General features: G+C 38.9%; 1 protein-coding gene across 1 annotated transcript in view; it reads left to right on the top strand.

Moving 5' to 3' along the window:
- The window catches only part of LANCL3 (LanC like family member 3), a 122,944-nt gene extending 100,506 nt beyond the window's left edge, over positions 1-22,438 (top strand). The window contains exons 3-5 of the mRNA XM_007523212.3: positions 1,975-2,172; positions 11,469-11,676; positions 20,072-22,438. Of these exons, the coding sequence (XP_007523274.1) occupies positions 1,975-2,172; positions 11,469-11,676; positions 20,072-20,231 (566 nt within the window). The 3' untranslated portion in view covers positions 20,232-22,438. The remainder of the gene's footprint in view (positions 1-1,974; positions 2,173-11,468; positions 11,677-20,071) is intronic.
- The last annotated feature ends 1,408 nt before the right edge of the window (positions 22,439-23,846 follow it).

The raw sequence follows: 23,846 nt of genomic DNA, 5'->3' as shown, positions 1-23,846 counted from the left end.
AGTGGGCTCTATCCACCTGCAGGCTAAGTGTAATCCCTGGACTTTTATCAGCAACGTGTATGTGATGAATACCCAAATGACTGAAAGACTGACAAGCAGCTTTAATAGTGAGCTTGGAGACTAGCAGTTCTCTGAGAATGTTCTCAAAGAACCTTTAAATTCCTGTGTAAGACTCCCTAGAATCATAACTTGAGACAAAGATATGGGTATAAATAGTTTGGGAAGCAATCCCAGAAAGTATTGATGGGGGAGTGAGAACGTGAGATGGGGTAGAGGAGGAAGTTAATAGAGAATGTAATAGCAGGTAAGCATGGATAACTAAAGTTTAGTTCTACTGGGAACTCTCAGAGACTATAGAGAACGTTACTCAGAATGATTCTACCCTGGTGGTGAGCAAGTTGGTATATTCATTCACCAATTCCCTGCTTTCTGGCTCCAAGGCTGCTCTGAGAGGAGGGACTTCCATGCCTATCTGTGGGCTGGGCATGTCTCTGTGATAAAAGCGATAGACACATCAGGGTGGTGATTGTAGATGAAGTCATGGGCAGTACTTGTTATCATTCCCTAATAGAATCACTCTTTATTTTTCAGGTTTCTTTTTCTTTTAAATAGGAATTAACATTATAGTCATTTACATATATAGTACAAACCAGATTTCATCTAGTGCATAAATATTCTCTTGAAAAACAGGCCTTCCCCCCACAATTTAAAATCCATGGAAAGAAAGATACCTTCAATTTTCATATCCAAATTTTAAGAAGAGTGTAATTTCTAACTGGATATCATTGTACAGCTATTCCTAGGGAGTCAAGAATTCTGATTACCTGAGTGCCAAGAGAAATCTTTAAAATCATAGAGTTTAAAGAACAAGCTTTCAGAATATATTGACTGTAGTACCACCTGTCAATCAGGAGTCTGCCAATGAAAAATAGGTAAAAAAAAAAAATTCTACAGGGAATAAATTAACTTTAACTTTGTGGTTAACTTCCCAGGGGTCAATTCTGGCCGTTACTAACCCAGTGCCCTATTCTAGAAATTCCTTAAGATTTTGCTCAGGTGATACTATTTACCTGTGCAGAATTCCTCTCCACTCTTGTGGCCATGTTCATCTTTCTTTCCTCTGTTTTCTTTTTTTGCTCTTGGCACACATCTCTGATAGAGGCATTTATCACATGGCACTGATGATTTAATTACAAGTCATGCTTTCTCAATGAACTTAACGGGAAGGTCTTTAAGTTTACAGACCAAGATATATGTGTGTGTGTGTGTGTGTGTGTGTGTGTGTGTGTGTGTGTGTGTATACTCCTAAGGTTTAGATAATGCCCAATACACAAGTGTTAAGTATGAAGGATAAAGTAAATTAATATTAATAACTATTGTCTAACAGAAGGAATTTGGTCTGTTTTAGTTCACTGAACTATCTATCCTCAGGGGATCTGGCACATAATACCTGTTTAAATCATATGCATTGAATATATATATTATAGTGGCTAGAATAAGTCATCGTCAACCATTTATGGATACATTTTCACAAAATCAATTCGTCTGTTGATTACAAAGTTAAAAAAAATATTTTCTCTAAAACAGGTTGATCATTAAAATCTTTTGCTGTACAGAGATAAATATTTTAGGCTCTGCAGATCATGTGGTCTCTTCACAAATACGTCTCTGCCATTTCTGCACAAAACAGACATAGATAATGTGAGGGGAAAAAAGGAGCATGGCTATGTTTCAATAAAACTTTATTTACAAAAACCTGTGATGAGCCACAGATAGACTGCAGGCCACAGTTTTCCCAGCCATGCTCTAATGTATGTTCTCTAGAAGCCTACTTCTTTGGCAACTTACTTATTGTACTACTATGTTTACTTTCAAGGACCATTGCATTTTTTTTTGTTCTGTCATTTTTTTTTTCACTAAGTCAAGCCACTGCTCCCAATTGTGTGACCCAATTATGCTTTTTCTGTCCAATAGGAGCAGCTCATGGTCTGTCATCCATTCTCCAGATGCTTCTCTCTTACCATGAGCACCTCAAGCCATCAGATCAAGAGCTGGTATGGCAGAGTGTGGACTTCCTCATGGAGCAGGAACAGAACTGCAACTGGCCACCTGAGCTGGGAGAGGCCATCGAGAGAGAGAACGAGCTGGTGCACTGGTGCCACGGCGCCCCAGGTCTCATATATACTGTTATCTAAATGTAGCTTTTCATCACGCTTAGCCAAAGGGAGGTGCCTTTTCTGAGAACTGGGAGTATTTCTCATCCTGTGTCATTACCATAGAGATAAAAAGGTCAAGATGGCATTTTGCAAGCCAAGAAAGTCTTTCTCTATAAAGGACATACAGAAGTGAGCCTACATTTAAAAAGTGTATGATTTCTACCTATTTGTATATAATTTCAACTAGCACTGACCAGTAAAAATGTAATCCTCATGAAATTAAATTTTAATGGGCTCATTAAAAACAAAAGAAAAATAGATGGAATGGATTTCAATTATACTATATAATCCAACATACTTGAAATTTTTCAAGATGCAACCTATTTTAATAAATATTTTCTTTCCTACTTATTTACTTTGGGTAGAAACAGAGAAATTGAGAAGGAAGGGGGAGGTGGAGGAATGGAGGGAGAGGGAGATAGACAGACACCTAGAGTACAGCTTCAGCACTCATGAAGCTTCCTCCTGCCAGTGGAGGCTGGGGACTTGAACCTGGGTCCTTGTGTACTATGACATGTGCTATCTACTAGGTGTACCACCTCCCGGCCCCTGATGTAACAAATTTTAAAATGAAGTATTCTACCTACATTTTTTCCATATAAAGCCTGAGATTCTGTGTATATTTTATACTCACATTTCATCTCAATCCTGCTGCATTGCACAGTGCAGATCTGAAACTTGGTGATTCAAAATGTGGTTCCTAAACTAGTATTAGCACAGGCAACCTGGGAGCTTGTTAGAAATGCAGAGTCTCAGGCCCCAGCCCAGACCCACTGAATCATATTCTGTATTTAGATTTCTTTTTAATTTTTTTTAATTTTTAATTATTTCTTATTGGATAGAGACAGAGAGAAACTGAGAGGGGAGAGGGAGAGATAGGGAGTGAGAAAGACACCTACAGCTCTGCTTCACCACTTATAAAGCTTTCCCCCTGCAGGTGGGGACCAGGGGCTTGAACCTGGGTCCTTGAGCACTGTAGTGTGTGCGCTTAACCAAGTATGCTACCACCTGGCCCCAAAATAATTTCATTTCTATGGCAGGGGTTGGGGGAAGCTCTGCTCTATGACAAGCCAGGACCTCATACATGCAAACCACCTCCTCAAACCCAGAATATTTATTTTAGTCTCTAGGTGATTCGTATGCATGTAAAAGTTTGAGATAAACTATTCTATAATTCTTCAAATGATTTCTATCATTGCTTACTAAAAAAAAAAAAATTCAGAGAAATGAGAAACCATTTGCAGTGAACTCTGTAATGAGCCTAGAAACTTCCCGGTCCCCAACCTCCCCCGCCACTTTGTAAAATCTCAGTGCACAGCAAATTAAAAATTAGAAAGGGGGAAATTGAAAAGAAGCTAAATTCAAGTAAATCAAATAATTTTGCTTGACTGACTAGGAGAGATATTTAAATTACCAAAATAATACACAATGTCTGGATTAAGAGAGGATTTAAATTCCAAGGCTGTGCTTCAATGCCATGAGCACAACTTTAAAATATATTTGAATTCTCTTTAGTTTGTTGCCTGACTTTTGTTACTTCCTTTCCATTCCTTACCTAATTAATATTCTTTAATCCCCCTGTAATTTCACTTTTTCCTCATTGGTACACTTTGAGTTGATGAGTCTTAACTGGCTTTATTTTCCCTGCCTGCCACATTTACCTAAGGAAGGGACTTCAAAGGCCCTGTTTATGCTTGTACCAGAACTAGGGCATTGTGCATTATGTTCAGACTAATAATTTGGGCCTTTTTCTTCTAGCTTTGAAATTTTTGAGGAAAACAACAGTTATTTATCATCTTAAAAATGAATTCTCTCCATGTTATACTCAAGCCTACTGTTTCCCAGTCCCTTTAATCATTTTCAGTGGCATTCTATGTCCTTCAAGCACTCCAAGATCCTTAATTCTGGCAACTTCCCAAGTTAAACACAGAATATTTTAAAAGGGCTCAATGTACTAGTAAAGGCCCTGAAGAGAGTGGGAAGATAGTCTACTAAAATGAGTGGCTGGATCAGTTAATTGATGTGGGTATGTTGAAGGGCAGCTATTGTGTCTTTGATGTACACCACCTGCCATCTGTCTTTGTAACTCCAGTATCCTAACAGTATGGCATAGGCTTCATCACCTTGGGGATTTTTATTTATCCTCCTATAGCATTCATGTTCAGTAACTTGGTAAAATGAAGCACAGATTCCAAAACAAAATCATTTAACCCATGTATTCACTGCCCACAATATTTTGTGCTGCCCAAAAATAAGCCAATTCACTAATGAATTAAGAACCAAGCGGGGCCCTTTATTGCTGCCAACCCACACTCCCACCTCAAGAATATTGATCTTTTTTTAAAAAAAAATATATATATATACATGCTAAATCAATTACAAAGAGTGATTATAAATCTGATAAGTAGCGCAGGTCAAAGATAATCAAGAGTTCTCCAGAGATGGCAATACTAAACTCACCAATTTTTCTGAAACAGAAGATGACCTACAAAAATAAATTTCTCATCTGAGGAGAATATTTTTGAGAGTAGATAGATGAGCAACACAGATGGTTTGGGGTAGCAGAGTGGTTCTGTAATTTAAAACCTGCCAGAGACAATCTACAATGTGCAACTTCATCAATGATACTTTATCTCTCCCTGTGATTGATTCCTGTTGATGTTCTTTCAACCCACCTCCGCAGGTGACAGCCTTAGTTATCATTTATGCAGTGTAGACGTGGTTCTTGACTCAGTTAATGATTCTGAATCTAATTGTAGCGCCAGCATTAACCAGCTAAGTAACCTTGAGAAAACCACTGTTTCTTCTGTGCCTCTGTTTCTTCATCTGTAAAATGAGCACATTAAGATAGTAATGAGTTTCAATCTTTTTATCACCATTAATCCCTTTTTTATCCTGTGTATCCTTATCGTTCCTGGAGAATATGTCTCAAAAAATTTGCAGGCATCCACATTTATAAATGCTCTGTGTAGCTGATTGTTTTTTCCTCACTAAATGTAATCAAGTGTAGCAGGCAGATTCTGAAGAATATCAGCAGAAGATATGACCCCTTCATGACCTTAATGATTCTGAAACACAGGACAAAAGTCATCTACAAATTTTAAAACAAATGTGGTAGCTAAAATAAACTCTGGGTTGCATTACATAGGTAACGCTGACATTGACATCATTACTATGGTAATGCTGACAGTGCATTTCCTTGACTGAAACACAAGTGTGGCTGATTTTTAAGATCATTTCACAAAGGCATCAGCATAGGGGGGCTTTGAGCAGAGAAGGGCTTGTACAATGCAGGTGTCATCTGTCACTAAGCTTTGTAGTGCTCTCACTCTCTGTCCAATGTGGACGGACCTCAGTGAAATCACAGATCCCAGAGTGAACCTATATGGTGTTGGAACTATTTGCTAAGTCTGGTTTTCTCAAGGCTCTACTAGACCACATGATATCAAGGATCAAGTCCCTCAACCCATGTTTCTTGAGTAATAATTACTTATTTAATTGTATTTGAGAAAAGCATACAGTCTTGCTGTTCAGGCTTCGTATCAATGCTCAATAATCAGTGTTCCCATGACAAAATGGTATGGTTCCCACAAAGAGCAAAGAAAACCCACACCCTTTTCTTTTCATATTAAACAGGCTTGTTGTGAATTTCATTAGAAAGTTAGGAGGGACAGGCTTAGAAGTTTTTCAAGGCTCCTCATGCTCCATTCTGTGATCCAGGATGCAGAATGGGGCCCTTTATTAAAATTTATATTATTAGTGATTTAATAATGATTGACAGGATTATGGGGTAGGAGGGGTACAATGTCATACAATTCCCACCACTAGCATTCTGTATCCCATTCCCTCCATTTTTTTTAATCCCTCTGGGAGTATGAACCAAAGATCTTCATGGGGTGCAGAAGATGGAAGGTCTAGCTTTTGTAATTGCTTCTCCAATGGACATGGGTGTTGACCAGTTGATCCGTACCCCCAGCCTGTTTCTATCTTTCCCTAGCCAGGTAGGGCTCTGGGGAGGTAAGTTTCCAGAACACATTGGTGGAATTGTCTGCCCAAGGAGTCATGTTGACTTCATGGTACCATCTGTGACTTGGTGGCTGAAAAACATTAAGATTTAAGCATAAATTTTTGTTTAGTATAACAGATGAGATTTGTGGTCTTAATTCTGGAAGAAGCTAGGAAGTCTATTTTATATATATTCTGATAGGCCCATGATTTTACTAATTTTGCTTGGGCCGTATAGTTAGTGTTCAGGTGGGTTAAAATATTGTCTGGAAGGATTGTGTCAGAGTTGGGAATAGGACCAGAAATCTGGATCAAGGCAGAGAGTAGCTCCCAAATATAGGGAAAGTATGTAAATACCATTAACTGTGACCCCCACTGATCTGACCCAGGGCCCATGTCTGTTGGTATTTAGCATAGGAGCCTGTGTAACCTATGGATCCCTGTTGGTCTGAGCTCACATTCCAATGGTCATAGCTAGGAACATTCTAAGCTGCACTCATTTCAGAACCAGTCTTCCTCAAGTAGCAGAGAAGGCTGACCCAGCCTCCTTTTGGAGAGTGGAGCAATTTCTACCACTGTTGTTCTATATTGAGGGCAAGGTCCTGTAGAAAAATGGGGCACTTTCTGTCTGGTCATAACCATGGGATCCAAACCTCTTAAACTGCCTGAGGTTAAAGGCCAGATGGAGGAATTAGAACACCTCAACTTTTCTTCCACCATATCTCTCATCTCCACTTCAGCATCAACCTGTGCTTGGGTGGAGCACTTGCCAGATGTCAAACTCCAAGCCCCAGATAAGGGAGCAAAAATGAACAAGATGGAGGCCCCACCTTTGGGTCCTTTACACTGTACTAAGGGACGCAGACATGTATACAGAGGATTGTGACACGATGCTGTCTGTGTAAGTGCTCACATCTCTATAGGGAGCCACCAGCTACCTAAAGGTGCAAGGGAAGCTCCCTGGAGGAACTGATGTCTAAGGCCAGTTGATTAGGCCAGGAAAGGTGGAAATCTGGTCCCAAGGGAAGTAAACAACATATAAGTGGTGTTGAGGAGGGGTGTTGAAGTTACTGAAGTGAAAAAGTTTCGTGTATAAGAACTGAGGAAAAGAGTTAGGAGAACAGAACTGGAGATGGATCACAAAGGATTTTCCATGTCATGCTAAGGCATCTGGGTAACAGAGATCCATTTTCTGAGGGTGTAGGTATAAGCAAAGGAGTGACATAGTCAAACTACGGGCTTAGAAAGGCCCCCTCCCTCTACTGCAGAATGTATTTATTTATTTTTTAATTTTTTAATTTTCTCTTGTGTTGCCCTTGGTATTTTTTATTGTTGTTGTGGTTGTTATTATTGTTATTGTTGATGTCATTGTTGTCTGACAGGACAGAGAGAAATGGAGAGAGGAGGGGAAGACAGAGGGGGAGAGAAAGATAGACACCGGCAGACCTGCTTCACTACCTGTGAAGTGACTCCCCGGCAGGTGGGAAGCCAGGGGCTCGAACCAGGATCCTCACACCGGTCCTTGCACTTTGTGCCATATGTGCTTAACCCGCTGCGCTACTGCCCTACTCCCTGAAGAATGTATTTAAGGCTTAGAAGGCTTAGGAGGCTAAAGCAGTCATCCAGAGAAGTGACTAGAATCCAGGGGCCAAACAGTGAGCTGAGCTATCTCAGCAGCTCTTCTTGTTCTGGCCAGAGGAGTGTCCTGTTCTGCTAGCTCTCAGTCTGATAGAGAATCCCAGCTACCTCTCAGGAGGTACCTGGGAGAGTGGGGGAAGGCAGACTAGGGGAAGGGAGAAAAGCCAAAGCAGAGCTGCCTCACCTGTGGATCAGCTTCACCCACATTTGGAGGGAACCTTTAACAAGGGCATAGACTATACCAGGAGAGATGAGTCTAGAGGTGGGGCAGCTGTTCTTTTGTACCCCTGTGTCAGCTCTTGGCCCAGATCTGCTGAAGGTAGATGCCTAGCATAGATGGTGATTTGACTGAGGGCAAATTCCCTGAGAAAGGGGCAGCAGTGAGCTTTGATAGCTGCACACTCATAGCTACTGGGAGTTGGTGTAAAGGATATTCAACAAGGCACTGAGGCTTCCTGTTCTCCTGGCAAATTCCTACTTATCATTCAGTACTTAGTTCCATGGTGTCACTCCCATTGGTCAGTGGATTTCCTACTTACAGGGTGTGTTACACAACCTCCTGTGTGCTTCCACAACACCTATTTCTGAACACATAACATAATTCTGCACATGTGAGGCCTCCAGTTCTGTTGTAAATCCCATGAAGGCAGAGCTTTCTAAAACCATAGCATTTCCAATTATGCCTGATAGGTGCTCAATTAATATCTAAACAGTCACCAAGTCCTCTGAGCACTCTTTCTCATTAGCCTCTTTGTTATCTTTTCTGCCAACAGGATCAATGCATAGCTATCCTATTCCTCATTTTCACTTCTCTCCTGAAGCCACTGTAGAATATTGCATTTATAATACCACTTATATCATTACAAATGAAAAACAGCCAATCCATTACGAAAGCACACCCACCCTCTGTTTCCCTAATCCTCAGAGGCTCTAGTCCAAACTGCGTAGCTGGACTTTCAAAACTATCCCTAATGTGAACTGTCTGCCCTTCCAGCCCATTATGCTGTTGGTTGGAGTACTGGCCTTCAGTAACTGATTTGTCCTGACTCTGAATAATAGTGCCTAGAGCACTTTCTCTAGCTCACCCTCGGTTGGAGTTTCCTGTGCATTCTATAAAGTCCTGAGGAAAGTCCAACCTTCAGCTGATGCCTTACCTGAGTCTTCCTCAGGGAACATCCACTTCCTGATCTTTCTAGTATTACTGACAGCACCATTCATTTCATGCCCCTAGTAGTATAGTGAACTGCACATCCCCTTACAGATCAGCCAGGTGTACATATTAATAGTTTTCTATCCCTTTATAAGCAATACCTTCCTGAAGTGCAGGAGTCATGTCTAACATTTATTTCATATCACCTAGGGATAGAATTGGCTACATAATTTAGAGTTCCCTACACAAAATTAAAATGTCGATCACTTTTTAGAAAGTGGTTAAGAATTTCAAGATGGCACACTGGGTTGAGCGCACATAGTGCAAAGTGCAGGACCGGTGCAAGGATTCCGGTTTGAGACCCCGGCTCCCCACCTGCAGGGGGGCGAGGGTTGCTTTACAAGCAGTGAAGCAAGTTGGCAGGTGGGGAGCCGGGGGCTCAAACCGGAATCCTTGCACTGGTCCTTGCACTTTCTCTCCCCTTCTCTGTTTTCCCCTCTTCTCTCAATTTCTCTCTGTTGTCAACAACAATAACAGCAACAACAACAAAGGAAAAAAAGATGGCCGCCAGGAGCAGTGAATTCCTAGTGCAGGCACCAAGCCCCAGCGATAACCCTGGAGTCAAAAAAAGAATTTTAAGGGGGCTGGGGTAGTGCAGTGGGTTAAGTGCACATGGCACAAAGCACAAGGCCCAGTGTAAGGATCTGGGTTCAAGCCTCTAGTTCTCCACCTGCAGGGGGGTTGCTTCACAAGTGGTGAAGCAGGTCTGCAGATGTTTATCTGTCTCTCCCCCACTCTGTCTTCCCCTCCTCTCTGTCCTATCCAACAACAAGAGCAGCAGCAGCTATGACAACAATAGCAATAACAACAAGGACAACAAAATGGGGAAAATGGCCTCCAAGAGCAGAGGATTCATAGTGCAGGCACTGAGCCCCAGCAATAACCCTAGAGGCAAAAAAAAAAAAAAAAAGAATTTCAAGATGACATTGGCAAAGCATTAACCCAACATGGAGCCCTTGTCAGATGGCCAGGAAGCTTGCCCTGCCTAGGGTTAACCATCCAGTAGATAATCAATGAGCATTTTCAGATGAATGGGTTCAATGAATGAATGAAAGCATAATTAAATATGCTTAATTCTTTTAAAGTCATTCTTTGGTTCGAGGAATATACATTCTCCCAAAAATGAAGGAGGACAGTGCTAAGATAGCCCTGTCAGTGACTGACAGAAGCACTGGCTAGGGAGAGAGTTTAATGTTAAGTAAGTGTTGATAATAAGGGAGTATTAAAGCATAATTTTAAAAGAGGATAAAACCATGACTCTCATACAAATATATACACGTTGACAATTTTATTTAGGTCATTCATTGATGAAGGAATCAGAAAGTTATAAGTGATTCAAAGGAAAATTCCAAAGAATAGACACATTCAAGGCCATTTTGAATGCAAGCATAAATTTGCTTAATAGATGCAAAACTGGCTTCTTGCACAGAGGCTGAGGGAAGCCAGTCCAACCTCTGCCAGACTGTGAGTTTCTGGGGATGGGAATTAGTTACATTACTGTCAATTCTCTACAAGGCAATTTCTAGCTCTATAGAGTTGTAAAATAACCTCCTTAAAGACAATGAAAGAGATAACATTGATGGATGAAGGAAGATACCTTCTAAAGTTCAGTCCTTCCCACTGTATATATAGGAAAGAGAAAGGTAATAAATATATGCAGGAGAGAGTGATCTTGTGTTACTAATCTCCTCCCTGGACATAAACACCTGGAACATGGAGGAAAATCAATAGCTTCTATCAATAGCTATTGCTTTTCTCTTTCTGTTCTTGCCTGTGTACTTGTCTTTGTTGAGGAGTCTTAAAGACATACATGTCTTGAAACAATCAAGTTGCTGAGGACTCATTTCACATCTGCAGACGTCTTGGTCAGGTCATTTGGGATCATTATTGTTTTTGGAAGGACTCCTACTTTTGTTCTTGAGGAAAGGCATATGGCTTTAAATACTTTAACACTATAGATTCTGAACTTCTGCAGGGAGGAATGGGTAAAATTGAAAACTTTTTTTTTTTTGCCAAATAGGTTTGCATAGTGCTTGAATTTGCATAGGACTTCGGTATGCATCTTTCAACATTAATCCATTTGTAAACTATTGTTCTGTGTACTTGCTGCTCTTTCTCCAGGGGTCATCTCTGCAATACAATTAAAAAAAAACTTTAACAAAACCTCACAGGTGACAAAAGACTCTTGCAGAAGACTTTGTAGCCTTGCTACTCAAACTGTGGTTCCACAGAAGGACACTAGTTAGGCATGCAGTACCTCAGTCCCCCTCAGCCTGCCTGATTAGAATGGGCATTTTCCCAGTATACAGGTGGTTTGTGAGCCTTTTCCAGCTCGAGAAGTTCTGCTGTATAGTATATAGCTTTAAGAGTCACCTCTGATGTCTTTGGTGTTTTCACAGGAATTGCCTATCTGTTTGCCAAAGCTTATCTGGTTTCCAAGAAACCGCAGTACTTGGATACGTGTATCCGGTGCGGAGAGCTCACATGGCAGAAAGGCCTGCTGAAGAAAGGGCCAGGGATTTGTCATGGCGTAGCTGGCAGTGCCTATGTCTTCCTGCTACTCTATCGGCTCACTGGAAACTCTAAATACATCTACCGAGCCCAAAGGTCAGCCGTTCTTCATACTCCATCTCCCCACCCCCAGTTCTTATCTAATTAAGATTCTGGATGAGTACATAGAATCACATAGTTTCAAAAGTGTACAAAAAAAAATTCATGAGCGCTACACTCCAACAGTGTAGTTTCCAGAAGACAGTTGATATCACATACTTCTCTGTTAGCTCCCCGGAGATATCCTATGTGCAAACTAACAGGCAGATATACACATTTTCTCCCTTTTCTTTTACATAAATGGTAGCGTCATGCTATCTTAGTGACCACCCTAAATTAGTACATAAAGGACTTTTTGTTTTCATTGTTGCATTGTCCCAGGGATTGAACCTGGGACCTCCAGTACCTCAGTCATGAAAGTCTGTTGTGCTATTAATAGTGCTAGCTCTCTACTTCTCTGGCTTGCGTTGTATTCCAATTTATGAAATGACTTATTTAACCAGTGTCATAATGAGGGATATTTGCAGTATTTTTCATTACAAAAAATGTTATGATGAATAAATTTATACATAGATCATTTTTCACATGTATGAAAGCTAAATAAATCTCTTGAAATGGAATTGTAGGCTAAGAAGTTATGTATACTTGTATTTTCTATTGTGGTGAGAATATTAAACCTGGAAATCTATCCTAATAGCGTACATACTATAGGGCCAAATTATTAACTATACTATACTATAGGGCCAAATTATTAACAATGCATACTATAGGTACATACTAGAGGGCCAAATTATTAACAATAGGCATGACATTTCTGCCTTTATCTGACATTATCTGCATTATCTGACATTATCTGACATTATCTGCAAAGTTTATACACTGAACAACAGCTACACTACCACTGGAAGGTACCATGATAGTCTGTGCTTCTCTGAGTATGACCAAGTACATCAAATAAGTGCTATTATGAAAATCTGTCTTTTATGACCACTTTATTTTAGCTAGAATGTTTTCACTTATATCTATGTGTATTTTAATGAGTTACTAGTTGTATGTAGAATAGCATACCATACATAGTATTTGTAACTTATAACTATTTTAAATGATTGATTTATTTAATGAGAGAGAAATCAGAGCACAGCTCAGCTCCAGCATATATGGTATGGGGGGAGGGGAGGTCAACCCCCAGGATGCAATTCCTATCCTCTTCCTTTTTTAAATTTCTTTATTGGGGGATTAATGGTGTATAGTCGACAGTAAAATACAATTGTTTGTATGCGCATAACATTTCTCAGTTTCCCACATAACAATACAACCCCCACTACGTCCTCCTCTGCCATCATGTTCCAGGACCTGAACCCAGCCCCCCACCCACGCACCCCAGAGTCTTTTACTTTGGTGCAGTACACCAACTCCAGACCAAATTCTGTTTAGTGATTTCCCTTCTGATCTTGTTTTTCAACTTCTGCCTCTGAGTGAGATCATCTCATATTCATCCTTCTCCTGCCCTCTTCCTAATGAGCCATCTCCCTGTGTGCCAGCTTGTAACTTTCAAGGGTCATTTTTAAAAGATTTATTTATTAACATGAAAGAGAAATGGAGGGGAAGAGGGAGAGGGAGATGGGAGAAAGAACCAGAGCATTATTGTGTCATATGTGATGATGAACCTCTTACTAAGTTCAGGCCACCAAGGAATTTTTTTTTTATTTCAATTTTTTAATTTTATTTACAAAAAGGAAACACTGACAAAAACCATAGGATAAGAGGGATACAACTCCACACAATTCCCACCACCAGAACTCCCTATCATCCCCTCCTTTGATAGCTTTCCTATTCTTTAACGCTCTGGGAGTATGGACCCAAGGTCATGCCACCAAAGAATATTTTTATGGGATATCCTTCATTTCAGTTTTCCTAGAACTACCTCATTATTTTAATGGTTTATAGAATTCTTCCCTAGATTGTCATGACTAATCATTCTTTAAATAGAAGGTACTTGACACATGTGGTATCATTAGTAATACAAACCAAATTATTCCAGGTATGTAGTACATACATTTCTTTCACTTGTGCAAGCATTTCTTGTCAGAGGAATTTTAAACTAAAGTCACTATATCCAAATGAATTTCTTTTAAAAAAATATTTATTTATTTATTCCCTTTTGTTGCCCTTATTGTTTAATTGTTGTAGTTGTTATTGATGTCGTCGTTGTTAGATAGGACAGAGAGAAATGGAGAGAGGGGGAGAGAAAGATAGACACCTGCAGACCTGCTTCACTGCCTGTGAATCGACTTCCCTGCAGGTGGGGAACCGGGGGCTCGAACTGGGATCCTTACGTCAGTCCTTGCGCTTTGCACCACCTGCGCTTAACCCACTGTGCTACTGTCTGACTCCCCCACGTGAATTTCTATTCCATCTTTTGTTCATTTTTTTTCTTACATAAGCGTATATTGAGAATTGTAATCCTGTCAATATCACTGTAAAGAGTTTCCTACTTTGCCATTTCTCTTTCAAATTAGTTCATGTATGGTCCTTTGTCAAACTAAAACATTAAGTATTTTTCTTGTCAAAGTTATCAATATTCCAAGAATTCTAGATTTTGTATTATACTTAAAGATCTTTCCCACTCCAAGATTATACAAATATTTTTTTACATTTTTACATATTTACTACATTGCAGTAGTATTTATTGAAGAATTACACAAGTGATTTAGCATTCCATTTTTAAAGTTTTTTTTTTCGTTTATTCATTATGAGAGAGAGAAAATGAGAGAGGAGGAAGAGAGAACAGAGCACTACTAATCTCTGGCATAAAGTGGTGCCAGGAATTGAATTCGTAGCCTCTGAGGGCCTCAGGCATGTACATTGGTACTCTAACAGACTGAGCTATCACCTAGCCTGAAACTCTGAGTGTATCAAATTGAATTTAATAGTTTATAGAATATATATTTCATTTTTCATTTATTTCTGATTTTTCTTAGTCATCCTCTCTCATTTATTCTTTCAATTGTATTTTAGAATTAATTTGTCAATCTTTTCAAAAATCCTATGGGGATATGATTGGATTTTCAATGAGTTTGCAGATTGCTTTAGGGATAATTAACATCTTTAGTATATTTGACATTTTTTCTACCTAGGAACATGGCATATATTCTATTTAAGTTTTGAAAAATGTCTTATGCAGAAGCTCTCTTAGGTTTCTTGTTCTTAGATATTTTATATTTACAGGAATATTGTGAGTGGGATCTTTTCCTCCGTTATATTTTAGGCCACTTATTACTAATATTTATGAAAGCATTTCATTTTTAAAATATTCATTTAGTTAGTTATTATAATAAAGAAAAGACTGAGAGAGAAGGGAGTGAGAGAGAACCAGGACACTGTTCAGGTCTGTCATGAGATGGTGCTGGGGATTGAACCTGTGGCCTCTGTGGCCTAGGGCATGCAAATGAGTGCTCTAACAGGAGGGCAAACTATCTCCCTGGCCTAAAAGCTTTTGAAAATATACATATGACTGCAGCTTTCCAGTCTAAAATGTACCTTTTTATATGAATCTTCATTCTTTAAGAGTATAAGCATTTTTTTAGTTTTAATAAGTATCATAATTCTATATCTAACCACAATAATGAAGTTGATTGCTGTTTCTATTAATTTTTATTAGTTTCCTTGAGTTTTCTATCCAGACATACATATTGGATTGTCAGAAAAGTCGTGATGCATTTTTCTATGCAAAAATGCATCCATGACTTTTCCAACAGCCGATTATGATTTTGTTACTTCCTTTCTCATGTGTGTACTCTCTTCTGTTTATGTCCTGTTGCATGGGCCAATGGATCCACAGCTGTATTCAGTAGTAAGAGGAATAGTAACTGCCCTTGCCTTTATGCTGATTTTATTAAGAAGACCTCAGTGTTTCACCATGATCTTTTTGCTTTTATGACAGCTGTCATTTCAGATTATGACAAATCTCTCTGCTCATGACAGTGTGTTCTTGACTCATAATAAAAGCCAAAGCCTGTCCTCTGAAGGAAAGGCCCCAGAACCTCTCTGATACCACCCCCTGCTCTACCTTCTGGTTCCTTCCACCACAGTGGCTGCCTCATGACTCTGTTGAGATGGCGGCTATAATCTACCTCAAAAGTTTTGGTCTCCTCACCTGTTATACCCTCTCTCTACATATCTCCTAGGAGCCCTCATCTCATGCAGACCTTTACTCAAAAATAATATTCTCAGAATGTCCCCCCAAGCCAACTTAGATAATATTAAGTTTTGAGGAATCATAAAATACCCTTTATGATATTTGTGTGTATGTACTGAAGGAAAACTACTAGCATATGGGAGGCCTTTATTTGAGGCTCCGTTATTTAGGAATTCTGTTAACATGCTTTAAATCATGACATGATTATTATTGTTATTTACCGTTATTTATTATGTTAATAATATAATGAGTAAATCAAAGCTTGGGGAAAGAAGAGAGAACAGAATTAGCTGTGGGTTTCTTTTGAAGTATGTTGGGATTGTCTTTAATTTATAAATATTCTGCTATAATATATTCATGTAAAACTGATATTTATCATTTAGCCAATGCTTGTGCCATGTGGGGGAACACTTCCTTCTACTCTTCTAGGTTCTTCTAGGTTCTGGGTTAATAATTGAATTGATATAATATAGATTAACAGGAGGAAATCAGATTGAATTATTTGTCCATATAGGAACTCCACACAGATCTGAGACTCCCCAACAGACAATTGAAGTTTCTTTTTAAAAAAAAATTTATTTATTTATAAAATGGAAACACTGACAAGACCGTAAGATAAGAGGGGTACAATTCCCACCACCAGAGTTCCATAACCCATCCCCTCCCCTGACAGCTTTCCCATTCTCTATCCCTCTGGGAGCATGGACCCAGGGTCATTGTGGGTTGCAGAGGGTGGAAGGTCTGGCTTCTGTAATTGCTTCCCCACTGAACATGGACGTTGACTGGTCGGTCCATACTCCCAGTCTGCCTCTCTCTTTCCCTAGTAGGGTGGCTTTTTAAAAATATTTATTTATGGGTGGGGGAGACAGCATAATGGTTATGCAAACAGACTCTCATGCCTGAGGCTCCCAAGTCCCAGGTTCAATCCCCTGCACCACCATAAGCCAGAGCTGAGCACTGCTCTGGTGTTTCTCTCTGTGTGTGTGTTTCTATCTCTCTTCATCTCTCTCAAAAATAAAATAAATATTAAAATATATATATATATATATATATATAAAATATATTTATTTATTTATTCCCTTTTGTTGCCCTTCTTGTTTTATTGTTGTAGTCATTATTGTTGTTATTGATGTTGGCGTTCTTGGGTAGGACAGAGAGAAATGGAGAGAGGAGGGGAAGAGAAAGATAGACACCTGCAGGCCTGCTTCACCAACTGTGAAGTGACTCCCCTACAGGTGGGGAGCCGGGAGCTTGAACTGGGATCCTTACTCCGATCCTTGCACTTTGCACCACATGCGCTTAACCTGCTGCACTACCGCCCGACTCCCTGTCTCTCTCCTTCTATATCATCCCATTCCCTCTTGATTTCTGGCTGTCTCTATCCAACAAATAAATAAAGATAATACAAAAAATTAATAAATAAAAAAATAGTCCTAAAATGTTAGTATGAAAAATTCTGGATTCCTTGGCAGGGCAAATCAAATGATTTTGTGAGCTTTGTATTACCCTCATACTGGATGTTCCCTAACCCTGCTCTAGATAATGTGAGGGCAGATGGAGGGGGGAGAAAAGGAGAGACACCACAGCACAGCGCCACAACTCATGACTCTCCCTCCCCATAGGTACTCTCATGGGGTGGCTGGGAGCTTTAGTGCAGGTCCTTGTACATGGTAACGTGTGCTCTACTGCATGAGTCACCTCCTGGCCCTAGTTCTTTTCATACTCCTCCTAAATACTTTTAGGCAATGAAGGAGGGAAAGGAAAATTTGTGAATTCATCTCATAAAAAGAATACTCCCACCCCCAATTATCCTTATGGCAAAAGACAGATTTTTTTAGGTCATTTTTTTAGGAAATGTTAATTTGCAAAGCTATTAACACAGGTATACAGTTTCGTAACTTCCCATAAATGGCAAATTTTGCTCCCCCAGACTTGCTATATTCTCAGAGTCTAATATATGCTGTCTTTAATATTTACAGATACTCTTATGTAATTTTGCTACTTCACAATTTCAAAGTGAGACTCAGAAATTTACCACTGTCTTATAACGTAAGAAGTTATCAGAACTGGGTTTTACAGTTCTTTCTACAACATATGACTCCTTCTCCTTCTCCTTCTTCTCCTTCTCCTCCTTCTATTTCTTCTTCTTCTTCTTTTTCTGCCACCAAGGTTATCACTGAGACTTGGTGCCTGCATTATGAAACCACTGCTCCTGGCAGCTATTTTTTCATTATTATTTATTATTATTATTATTATTTTACCTCCAGAGTTATCACTGGGGCTTGGTGCCTGCACCATGAGTCCACTTTAATTATTTTTTAAATTGGATAAGACAGAGAGAAATTGAAAGGGTAAATAAAGAGGGAGAGAAAGAGAGACACCTGTAGACCTAGTTCATCACTCATGAAACATCCCTTCTGCAGGTGGGGAGTAAGGGCTTGAACACTGGTCCTTGCACAGGGTAACATGTGCACTTAACCAGGTGCACCACCACCTGACCCCCCATAATGGCTTTTTAAATCTGGGGTTTGTATATATAGAAGAGGAAAATATTCCACCTTAAGTTGACATGCAGCATTTCCTTCTGTTTTTTTGTTGCCAGGGTTTCACAGCACCAGGATTTTTCAGGTAAATAGAAATAGAGTGAAACAGAGATAAAAACACAGAAAGACAGACACCACAGCACTGAAGTTTTGTGGGGGTTGAGTAAGGGCCAGACTCCTATCTGGGTGACATGCCATGCAAGGCAGACACACTATCCAGGTGAGCTATTTTTCTCATCCTCCATCTATTCTGGATGATTATAGTAAGCTACAGGAGAATTAACAGTAATTATGACTCTGTCACAAATAAAAGTCATAAACAACCTTATGTCATATTAATCTTTTTTTTTTTTATTGCCACCAGGGTTATCACTGAGGCTTGGTGCTGGCACTAGGAATCCACTGCTCCTGATGGACTTTCCCCTTCCTTCCTTCCTTCTTTCCTTCCTTCCTTTCTTTCTTTCTTTCTTTCTTTCTTTCTTTCTTTCTTCTTTCTATTTTATTTCATAGGACAGAGAGAAATTGAGAGGGCAGGGAGAGATAGAAAGGGAGAAAGATAGTCACCTGTAGACTTGCATTGCTGATCATGAAGCATCTTCACTACAGGTGGGAAATGAGGGTGCTCGAACCTAGGATTTATCACAAATGCAGGTAAAGGACAAAGAGCTTTTATAGATAATTGAGAAGCTGGTAATTTATTTTTACAGTAGATGTCCCAAAAATAATATACCTTGGAGCTGAATTTGCTATTTGATGTCATGATTATAAAATGTTGCTTGCCTCTTCCCATTTATCTTATTCCTTTGTTTGCCCAAAGCACAGATTGCATAAAATCCTGCCCATTTATTTTCACAGGCTCTGCTCTCTGTCACATATAAATGAAACCTAGCTTAGAAATAATATGCCTGCAGAAACACAGCATATTTATTCATTTAAAGGAACAGTCATATATCAGCTTGCTTCTATTCAAGACAAATAAAAATATGACTATTTATCTGTCCTTTTTATTTTTAATTGTTGGCTGACAGAAGGAATAGGATCCTTAGAAAATACTACTTGTTTTTTGCAAACTGAAAATAGTCGAATGAATTTGGATGCCAATATAGTTTGTTGTGAAACATATACAACTATATAAAAAAAAACCTTCTTTTGACAGAGAAAGAATGTTTTCTTAAAATATTGTTCAATTCTAGGAAAAAAAATGATGCCTAGATCTTAGCAGAGAGAAGGGAGAAATAATTGAAAACCAATAATACAGTGTTAAATAACAAAAAGCCAATCATGTAAATTTAAAGTTCTGATTGGCTTTATTAGACAATTCATGAATCATACAGAATCCCATCTAGCAAGTAGAGGAGAGATCTAAAGAACTACAAAAAGAGAAAGAAGAAGTTATAAAGCAATACAAGGAAGTCATAAGTGAAAAAAAAATACATCTTATCTACGAAATATGGAAAAAAATCTATGTGGCAGATTATTATGTCTTCCTTTGCAGAATGGAAAAGATTATCTCACTGGTGCTGTCCAGAAAATTCTACACTAACCAGCTAATACTGTGTTTCTGGGGACTGGGGGGCTTAAAATCACAATTAGGGTAGGTATTAAGTCTTGGTGGCTTTAGCACAAACAATTCCATTTGAGGCCTGCCATTTTCTTGTTGACAATTTGAATGAAACACATTCAAACTATTCATATTTTCCTCTTCTTTTAGGTTTGCTGAATTTCTATTTACCGAGGAATTCAAGTCTGGTTCTCGGGTCCTGGAAAGTGTATACAGCTTGTATGAAGGCTTCTCTGGGATGGTGTGCTTCCTGATTGATCTCCTGCACCCTAATCAGGCTGAGTTCCCTCTCTTCAGCGTCTTTGTTTAGGAAGTTCCATCTCCCACTGTGGCCCTGCAGAGGGTCCCTGAGATTTCCTGAACCTACCCGAGGCAGTTTCCACATAAACCACATTTAATGGTATCACAGTCATGAGCCTTAACATTGCCACCTAAAAGAAGGAAGAGAGGGAAGGAGCAGGCAGGTGAAGCCAACAAGATGCCAGACTTAAAGGAAATTAGCTTGAGAACCTGCAAAGTAATGACACCACAACTCTTCATAAAACCATAGAGATGTAATATTTCAGAGAATAGATGGGAAATCAGAGATCTGAGGAAAAGGGGAAAGAGAAATCATCTGTTTTTCAGCATAGAAAATAAAAAACCTGAAATCTAGACTCTGACAATAAAATGTCAATATCTTTGCAATTGGAGAGAAATTCTGACTATTATTAGGTAGACTCTACTCCTAAATTCAGATAATAAGGACAACCAAAACTTAAATTGCCCAAATGAAAGCTGCTAAGAGGATGAACGGATGGACAAAAGGGGAATTTTGGTTGTCTTATGCCTTTCCTTACTGAAATTCATGACTTTTACTGGATGGGGAAATTTGCATATGAATCTCCTTTTGTCATTACCCTAGGTACTTTAAAGACATCATACCATATCATAACTTAGTTTAAACCCTACATTTCATTAGTTCTTGGAGCATCTCTTTTCCTGTTTCCTAAAGCTCAATTAGAATACTAAAATTCACAGATTAGCAAACACTGTACCAAAAGTTGCTCTCAAGTGTTTTTCTCAACTTGACCTGTAAGCTGTGTGTTGTCTGTTGTTAAGTTTCTAAAATGCCTAAGTAATCTCTGTGATACTATTAGCTGAACTATGAAATATACTCATAATAGGAAATCACTCATCTCAAAGATCAGGATAACTATTTGCAAAGGTGTGTTATTTCTGCCTTTGATGGAATATTTTATCTCCTGGTACAAGCAAACAGTAGCAGAGAAAGGGACCAGTGTTTGTGAAAAGAATTTTGCTCAGTTTCATACTATTAAGAGATCAGTGAAGTCACCTTACCTTCTAAGACACAAGCTCCACTAGAAATTTGTACAATACCCAGTGAGCCAATTTATTATGTTAAATTCACCCCTTCTGGAAACCCATAGATGTTTTTAGACTCTTCCAGGTAAATAGTGGTTTGCAGAATACTGGGGGAACATTTGTTACTTTAGTACTCAGAATAGGAATTTAATTCTGTCACTGAATTTGATCACTGGTGATTTCATATATCAGAATGAGGAAGAAATTACATACTGTTTAAATTTTAATTATTTAAATAGTCATTAAGTATTTGCATAAATGTGATAGGTGTTGAACAAATACACATTATATGTGTAATAGGAGGCATATACATATATTCTATATCTATCCCCATGTAAACTCAAACACTAATTTAGTTTGATATTTCCAAACTTCTTGATTAGTAGATGAACTGTGGGAGAAATTAGGGAAAGATATATGTGTGTAGGTGTATGTGCATGTGTGTTGACCTGTATGTGCATGTGATTATGTATTTGTGTGTCTGTGCTTGCTTTTCTGGGAAGACTATCTTTAGACTATCCAGAAGATTCTCAAAGAATCTGTTACTGAAGAAAGGCAACAACCATTCTATATTTTATGAGTGTTTATGTACACACTCATCAAAAGGAGGAAAATTTGTTTTGAAAAGCATGTCCTCTTAGCTTATCATTTAATTGCATATCCTTGGATACAAATATATAAAACTGACCTCAGTTGCTTAATTTTGAAAATAATCTGATAGGGTCAGCACCACTTTCCCATGATTCCTAAAATGGGGTTCTAGAAGTTCTGTCTTGTATAGCCAAGGACCTCTCAGAAAACCCAAGGCAAAATGCTTTCTTACTAAGTAATCTCCTGAATCAGAGAGATAGCTTACTAGGCAGGGCACATGACTTATGATTCATAAAGTCCAGATTTGAGCCCTGACGCCACATGGGAGCCCCACAACACTGGAGGAAGCTCTGGTGCTGTGGTGTTACTCCAGCTCTCTCTGTTTCTTTGAATGAAAACGTTGGCATGGGAGTGTTGAAATTACGTGCATGAAACCAAGGCTGTTTTAAAAAATATGATTTTCAGGTTAAGCGCAGTTGGCGCAAAGTGCAAGGACCGGCATAAGGATCCCAGTTCGAGCCCCCAGCTCTCCACCTGCAGGGGAGTCACTTCACAGGCAGTGAAGCAGGTCTGCAGGTGTCTATCTTTCTCCCCCTTCTCTGACTTCCCCTCCTTTCTCCATTTCTCTCTGTCCTATACTATAACAACAACATCGAAAACAACAACAATAATAACTACAACAATAAAACAAGGGCAACAAAAGGGAATAAATAAATAAATATTTTTTTAAAATATGATTTTCTTTGGAAGTGAAAGTGATTCCTGTTTGGCACCATCTGATTTTTTTTTTATTTTATGCATTTTCCCTTTTGTTGCCCTTGTTGTTTTATTATTGTAGTTATTATTGTTGTTGCTATTGATGTCATCGTTGTTGGATAGGACAGAGAGAAGTGGAGAGAGGAGGAGGAGAAGACAGAGGGGGAGATAAAGATAGACTCCCCTGCAGGTGGGGAGCTAGGGGCTCAAACCAGGATCCTTACGCCGGTCCTCGTGCTTTGTGCCATGTGCGCTTAACCCGCTGCGCTACCGCCCAACTCCCTACACCATCTGATTTCTAAATGCATTTCATTTAATTCCTTATAGGCCTGGAGTAATAGACATTTAATATACAGAACATTATGGAACACATGCTTTGTTCATTGCCCAGCAGCTCCTCAAAGTGCATTAAAGTAATTGACACAACATTTCACATTGAGGGAGGGCCAGAATGAAAGCTCAAATACAGGATTTCGATTTCCAAATGCATTTACTTAGTATTCTAAACTAGAATCTGGGGATATTGCAGTGAACAAATTGTCCTTAGAAGTTATTTCCTGTTAGCCAATCTTTTTAAAAATTATTTTCATTATTTTATTTCTTGTTAGTGATTTGATGATGGCTTACAAGATTATAAGAGTAGAGGGTTATAGTTCAACACCACACCATCCCCATGATAACCACCATCATTATTACAAAGTCTTAAAGACAGTTTCCACCATTCATCCTTGAGACCTAAAATTTAAAGCAAAAAAAAAAAAAAAAAAAAAACCTAGTACTGAATGCTGCCCTATGGAAAAAATAGATTTTGTGATTAAATAAGTTAGATAAATTCTTTTTGAAGATTTATTCTTTTGGGGGTATTTATATGGTTGGTGAAGATAGCACATGCTCTTTTAGAGTTGAATCTTGTGTCTTTATGGTTCAGTCTCTTCATTGTTATTGTTGTCTGGCTGATACTACAAAAATGGCTAGACTGACACTGTAGATTTGTGGTGTGCTTATATTTGTTTTTTTCTACAGAGGTGTAATAACAGTCCTTGCCCCACCCTCTTTACCAACCACATTAAAGATACCAGATAAGTTGTTCTGTCATAGAGTGTTAACTCCTACAAATCATCTCACCCCCCCCCCAGTAAGATCTGAAATCATTCTTTAGTATATTTTTGGGACAAGAATTCTGGAAAATGTGACATGCATCTCTATAAGGGGG

Source organism: Erinaceus europaeus, chromosome X (assembly GCF_950295315.1).
Source record: "Erinaceus europaeus chromosome X, mEriEur2.1, whole genome shotgun sequence".
NCBI lineage: Eukaryota > Metazoa > Chordata > Mammalia > Eulipotyphla > Erinaceidae > Erinaceus > Erinaceus europaeus.
This window is presented reverse-complemented; position numbering and strand designations above follow the sequence as displayed.